The sequence below is a fragment of the Miscanthus floridulus genome, chromosome 8 (assembly GCF_019320115.1).
Source record: "Miscanthus floridulus cultivar M001 chromosome 8, ASM1932011v1, whole genome shotgun sequence".
In the NCBI taxonomy this organism is placed as follows: Eukaryota; Viridiplantae; Streptophyta; class Magnoliopsida; order Poales; family Poaceae; genus Miscanthus; species Miscanthus floridulus.
Window position 1 is genome coordinate 91544732 of NC_089587.1, and position 7445 is coordinate 91552176.

At 44.3% G+C, this 7445-nt stretch overlaps 1 protein-coding gene and 1 pseudogene across 1 annotated transcript; both read right to left on the bottom strand.

Moving 5' to 3' along the window:
* On the bottom strand, window positions 1-4371 carry LOC136469572 (disease resistance protein Pik-2-like; annotated as a pseudogene).
* A 2505-nt stretch (window positions 4372-6876) lies between these two features.
* Window positions 6877-7445, bottom strand: LOC136469574 (disease resistance protein PIK6-NP-like). Its single transcript, XM_066467711.1, has 2 exons — window positions 6945-7445; window positions 6877-6891 (listed from the first exon to the last, which is right to left on the bottom strand). Exons 1-2 carry the CDS (start codon window positions 7443-7445, stop codon window positions 6877-6879), a joined length of 516 nt encoding a protein of 171 aa, XP_066323808.1.

Consider the following 7445-nt stretch of genomic DNA (forward strand, 5'->3'; position numbering starts at 1 on the left):
TCTGCGTCCACCCTTGAAGCATAGTAGCTATTCTCAACAGCAGGTAATTCATATCCCTCCATTTCAAAACCTGGAAACATAAATTGTTTCTTAGCTTCCAAAGCCCCCACAGGGCAGCAGAACAGAAAATATTACACACCAAGAATATTCTATTACTAATCCACAACTGGCCAATTGAAAAGAAATATATTCCTAAGTGTCTATCCAAAATCTCAGAAAGATGACTCCACATTTGTTTGGCAATAACACATCATTCAAAGAACAAGTGATTTACCGTTTCTGGGTTCACAACATAAAAGACAAGACTTGTCTTCTACATGTCTTCTAATACTCAGGTTGTCCCTAGTAAGAACTTTGTTTTTGGAAAGTAACCATAGGAAAAACTGAACTCTAGGAGGGACCTTCAGCCCCCAAACAGCAGGTACATGCACTGGCATAATTCCTCTAAAATTAATAACTCTATATAAAGATTGAGAAGAATAAAGACCATCTCTAGTAAATTGCCAAATCAGGGAGTCCTCATCATCAGAAAAACTAATAGTTGAGGCCAGTTGAACCACCTCTAACCAGAGATTCATTAATCTATCATCAACACATCTCCTAAAGGTACACTTGAGGTTTGTACCATACCACAGATTGAAGACTGATTGAGTTTCTCATTAAGTAGAATGTAGATATCCCAGTACTGAATGGACAAACTTGAATTACCTAACCAATTGTCTTCCCAAAACTTAACTTTTTCCCCATTACCAATTTTCCACCTAAAACCCATCTGTGCAGCTTAGCAGCCCACATGAAGCCCTTAAAGAAATTAGAAGCCCCAACTGTAGAGCTACAAAAAGTATTATGCCTATTTGTATCATACTTGTGATCAATAAGCTGTTTCCAGAGCTTATGACTATCTAAATTATATCTTCTAACCCAGTTCAAGCTTAACTATTGCTCAAATTAGGAATGTCTCATGATGAAAACAACGTTTCCATAAAAGCTAAACGGTAGTGCAGCCGTATACACAATGTAAACAGTGTGTACATGGATTATATGATACTGTACAACACCAACAAATATTCATATATTTGTGCTGTTATGCAAGTAAAATCAACACATATGAGTACAAGTAAAAAAGAAGATAGTCAAGTATCAAACAATTAATCTGGAGAAAGATACTGATAAACAATAGAAAAAATTGTACAATAGAGCAGACAACTATCAAGAACAGACACGAGATAGTGGAACATTGGTGGCGCCCAATGAGTAATATTGGAGTGAGACATGGCCGGATTGTAGTCTAATTCCATAACGTATTAGAATAAATGACACGAGATGTAAATTTCGTTGAAACTCACATGCATATTCCCTAGTGTATATAATAGTAATGAAACACATCAACCATTACTACTAGATCTAGATAGTAAGATAAGATACAAAAATATAATGTGGGACTAGTATAGGAAGGAACAATACGCTTGATCATTGACTCTAGTATAAACAAAAAAAAAAATGATTCACTCAAAGAAGTTCCCTACCAACACCGGAGTGCATTAGCTGTACCTTTTCAAGATAGGCCTATTCGTGTTTTCGGCAAGTTGTTTCCGCAGGTCATCCACGAACGACTTGTTGTACATGGCGTCGTCGTCCAGCATGAATTCCTTGAGACTTTGGAGATATTTCAGACCAGAAAACTTACTTTTACTGGGCAAACCATAACATTGTAGCATCTTAAGATTTGGCGTTGCTCCTTGTTTAAACTCGACCGACGTGAGGTTGCTGAGGAGAATCAGCACCAGTCGTGTCAAGTTAGGGAATGCCTTCTCATCCTTAACAAAAAGGAGCTCTTTACCCTGGAAAGAATTCTCCAGCAGTCGCAGAGTTTTCAAGCTTGGTAGCTTGCCAAGGATTTGCATGGCATTAGCGTGCTCTATCATGGACCTCTTTAGAGTCAATTTCACTAGATTCTTGAGCCCATCGATCCATGCTGGTAATTTGACCAGATTGCCATACAACTTGAGGCTCTTGAGGTTTTCTGGAGCTGAGTACATGTCATCAAACTCCAAGCAGCCAACTAACCTGGGTTCCCAGCTGATCGCACAGACAAGGACTCCAAATTATTGCTGAGAGCAGAAAGAGCCAAGCAAAACTCTTTCCTGTTACCCATGTTGATGCCAGCCAATCCGAGCTTGCGCAACCGGGTGAGCCTGCTTATGTCTTGTAGGGTGGCCTTGCCACGCCCGATGTTTCACCGTACCCAGTGTGTGCAGTGCTGTGAGTTTGTTAAACCCACTCGGCACTAGAACACCACTTAGGTCTAGGTGCCTTGCTACGAAAGGGAACACAGTGCAGCAGCATGCAGTGCACACATCACGCCTGTTTGGGTCGCCGTTGCTTACATTCTTCATAAGCTGAGGCGAGCAACATGCTACACAATATGCCACTGAGAAGATACTCAGAAGGCACAGCCTTCTCTGTAGTAGCTTTGGCAGATCTTCTACAGCCTCTTCATATGAGTTAGCACCCAAGAATCCAATTCCCCCAGCACGGAGATAATGTAGCTTCCTAAGCTTGGTGATGGTCTTTGGAAGCTTGATGATGAGTGTATGTTTGACATCCAGTGTCTCTAGTTGATGCATGTTACCCAAAGAATTTGGCAAGTAGCAAATATCACGGCACCCTCTCAAAGAAAGGTATTTTAGGTGCACAAGATTCCCGATGTGCTCAAGGTGATGATCATTTAGACCTGATGTGCCTTCCAAGTCCAACACTCTCAGCATCCTCATCTTCTCAGAAATAAAAAATGGCCTCCATTTCCCAAACACTGTCAATGACCGAATACTGGAGGGGTGCACTATGTCCTCAAACTCACTGCGATCTCCGTTCCAGTTATCACTTACAGATAGGTGACGAATCTTGCCCTGGGTGTTCATGCAGCAACCTTCCTCTAGTCTGAAAACAAGATTTTCCTCTGATGACTTTAAGGTACTCATTTCATGGATGAGATTATTGAATTTGCAAGAGTCAACTCCCTTTGTAGTATCGATTGATTCCACGAATGGTTTGATCATTGTCCTGTCAATGAGCTCCATAAAGTAGCCGTCAGCAATTTCCTTAGCGGACTTGCCATGCTCACCACTTGAGTAACCCTCTGCGGTCCACCGGTGCACCAGCGTCTACGGCTAATAGTGTGGTCTTCTGGAAAGATGGACAGATATAAGAAACAAGACTTGAGGTCATAGGGTAAATAGTCATAGCATTTCACAAGGATAGTCTTATAGGATCAAGCTCTGGATTTGTCTTTAGCTCAGCAGCAATATACTCATTCAATTTTTTCCACTCCACGAGAGTTTTTGGCTGTTTTGCCAAGATTCCACCAATGGTGAGTATTGCTAGGGGAACCCATTGCACTTCGTTAGGATAGAGTCTGCCTCTTTACACAAGCCAGAATCAGGAAAGTTCCCATCCCAATCTTTAATTCCCCGAAATACCTGAAATGTGTTAATCAATTTAACTTCTTTAGCACATCAAATGTCCTAATTTGGTGTAGGATATACAAATTCTCTGCGATTAGATCAGTAATATAATATTCCCTAAGCACAATTCTATATTAAAAACAGGAGTGGTTGAAGGCACCTTAATAATTCTCAGCGGAAAGAAGCTTATGAGTGCTGCTTTAATTGAGGGCTTGATCATAACAGTGTGCGCAAATCAGAATATGCAAGTGTGCTGTTCTCCACACGTGAGGTACAAGCACACAGGAATTTAAGCAAATCGATTTCATGCATAAAATGTAAGTTTCAAGACATACAGCAAACAGAAGATGAAAATATTATCAGTACCGTTTCCCTTGAAGAGATCAAGAGCGTCCCGTTTGTCCAAACATTTAAGTTTGTATATGTTTTCATCTTTCTTATTCGAACTATGTTTAGCAATGTTCTCTGTGCTTGTAGTGACAATGATCCGGCCTTCTGTATTTGTCTTCGGGAGGTTAATGCTGTCCCATTCTTTAATGGATGATAGATCATCAAGGACAATCAAGTATTTCCCTTTGTTTAAAAGGTCATCCAACCGTCGCCGTTTAACTCCCAATTTTGTTCTGTCTCCACCTCTTTCCTTATCTTTTTCTTTTCTTGGCAGATACTTCTTCCTTATCATCTGGTTCTTCTTCCTTATCATCTAGTTGCTTAACTAAGCTATCATCTAGTTGCTTAACTAAGCTATCAAGAATATCCTCAAGATTGAAGGGTGCTTGATCGTCACATAGGCTCGTCTTTCAAAATGGCCCCTGAGCTCTTCTTTTTGGTAGATTGATTTGACTAGACTAGTTTTCCCAAGGCCAATCTTTTCCACATATAGTGACCACCTCATGTTCTCGGCCATTGCTTAGACTTTAGCTTGCTGATAATACCTTCTATCTCATTCTGTCGCCTGATGAACTGAGATTCATATTCCACCGTCTCTGTGCGTGTAACAATCCTTTCATCAGTGGAGTTACTCCTATCAGTGGCAGCTATCATTGAGCAAGGCTCAAGCTCCGTTGTACCCTAAACAAAAACAGGCAATAATGGTTAGGTAAACTTATTTGCTTCTGTGGCAATGTATGTTTTACTCATGTCCTGAATTTAGGAAATGTGTTTAAATAATTTATATTTATATTTTTCCAAAAAAGATGTTCATTGTTTAACCGTACAAGAATCCTGAAATCTCAACAGTAAGCTACATAAAGAGGGGCAGAGGAAATAAATCTATGCATAAGTGTAGATATATAGTGTTTTAAAATTTTAAGACATACATGATACATCACTAGCAAAATTACCCGTGTGTTGAAAGTAGACCTATTCCTGGGCCACCTGACCTGACCAATCCAAAGAAGACCCGACCTGACCAGCCAGTGCCTCGGATTGGGTTTGGGTCATGATTTTAGCCCCATGGCTCGACCTAACAAAAAAAATACCAGTGTGTTTTTTACCCAACCAAAGATTTTGACCCCCGACCATTTTTTCTAGTTCGATCGAGCCAAATCCAACCCGACATCTGATCAGGTCTTGAAGGATAGGATACTTATGGTTGGATGCTTTTAAGCATATGTGTTAGTTTTGTCCATGCATACGAGGTATTCAGTGATATGCTTGTGAGAAATTATTTTACTAAAATTTGATTATTCCACCACCCCATCTATTATCTGTCCGTGTCTGATGATCGACAATCTTGCTACGGGGTTACTTAGAGCGAGGATTTGTGGGCTTCGCGTAAACTGAACTTGATGGTTAAACATAAGAGAACGATTTAGATAGGTTTAGGCCGTTGAATAGCGTAATACCCTATGTTGCCTGGCGATGGTGCGATAGCAGGGTGTGCAGGCGGCCTCGCCGACGGCACGGACAGGCAACGTAGCTGGACAGCCTCAACAACAAGTGGACGGGCGGACTCGGCCTCAGCCCCATGTTGCCCTGTGCGGGCGGGCTAGTTCTGATCTAATGCGGGCAGGCAGCCTCGGCATTGGCCTTGGCGCATGGGTGTGCGAGCTCCACTCAGTGGACAGACGGGCGAGCCTGGACACAAGGGGCCATGCTGGCGGTGCTGTGTGCAACAACGGGTGGGGCCGAGGCCGGAGGTGTGGAAGAGGGAGAAGAAAGTGGATCGAAAGAGGTTGACATCTCCAGACCCCACTGACGGTTGTCTATCTAGTTGAAAATGGTGATTATATTATCGGTAAAGCTGTAACAGACTTGAGTGTTCCTCTACCTCTCAACACTCGATTTCTCTCTCTCATTGTTCTTCATCTCCGGCCTCTCCCCCTCTTCTTCTCCAACTCCGGCAGCTTAGAAGGGGCTTGGAAGGCAGGTCAGCTAGGCGGTGGGACAGCGGGATGGTGGCAGTTAGGGTTCCAGCGGTGGGGACGGCAGGTCGGCTAGGCGGTGAAGGGGCTCGGGGCAGGGCCTGCGGAGCTCCGGCGAGACCTTACCGCGCCGCGGCGGGGCGGTGGGCGGTAGCGGAACGTCGGGAGGAGGAAGACGTGAAGAACAAAAATCGAGTGTTTTGTAGACGGACCCATCCCTTACATATTTCTCCCATCAAACCCAGACACAGCGGATTCCCTCGACCAAACCCAGAGATAGAACCATCCCCATCTTAAAAAACTAGAATCGATGCGTCATGTCCCTTGTAACCAAAACCAAACACAACATAAGTATTAATGTATTATTCAGGTCCGAATGTGTGAAAAATACGATTTTTGAAGAGGAGTTGCGAATTAACGCGTACGAAACGCTGCTTTTGAATCGATTTTAATGTACTATATAGGAATAATAATAAAGGTTCTAGGATTTTGGATATTACCTTCTCGCAGAAAGCACAGATGACTTGATCAGTTGATGATTGCTTGAGCACCTCTACTACGAACCTTTCTGGGCCTACACATAAACTTGCAACCTCAACTTGGTCTGTCGACACTATGATCCGGCTCCCTTTCTTGTTGTTTGGGAAGCAGAGTTTAATGGAATCCCAATCTTCAATAGTAGACAGTTCATTAAGCACAATCAGATACCTCTTCTGACTGACATGTTTACTGAACTCATCAACCAGACGATGTTCATCAATCGTTTTCATATTGTTTAGAATCTGAGACCCAAGTGTTGCTTGCTCTGTCTTCCCTGCTTCTTGCTGAAGAGAATTCATGTGGAATTGCCTCACGATGCCCTGGAGGAACTCAGATGGGTTGAAAGGATGTGCAACCCTTATCCAGGCACAGGATTCAAAAGCATCGTCATCTCTGTTGACATCATCTCTCTCAGGACCCTTTCTCTTCAGATCATCGTAAGCCTTTCTGACGACAGACGTCTTCCTAGGATCACCACTTGCTCCCAGACTGCAATCACCCGAAGCTCACGGTCGTCGTTTCTGCATATCAGCGGAACGAGATCGACTTGACCGGATTCAAGAAACAGATCCACTTGCTGCTGGACGCCAGTCCGGCTCCGGCCGAGAGTTCTTGAATTCTCAGCAGCAGACGACATCGAAGCAGGCTTGCCGGAGTTGGCGCTGGGCAGATCTTCATCAGCAAGGTGGTAGCGCAAGTTCCTGTGGTTCATGTCCTCCGCCCTGGCTCTGAGACCCTTCATCTCCTCGGCGATACGGTGCCGCTCTAGCACCGTGCGAGCGAGGCGCCACCCCGACGGCTTCTCCAGGTGAACCGCGTGCTCCCGGAGGCAGTCGTCGACGTCGTAGGCAAGGTCGCGGACGTGCCTCACCCGGCTCCGTGTCACCTTGTGCCGGTTCCGCTCCTCGTCCGCGTCCCTCAGGTAGGAGCGCATCGCTGCCAGCTCGTCCGTCAGGAAAACCACATCACGCTGGACAGCCTGCCTCAGAGCGGCGTCCTCGGTGATGGCGGCCTTGGCGCCGCTTAGCACGCCGTTCAGAACCGCTTTGCCGATGCCCACCGCCGCCGCCTCCAT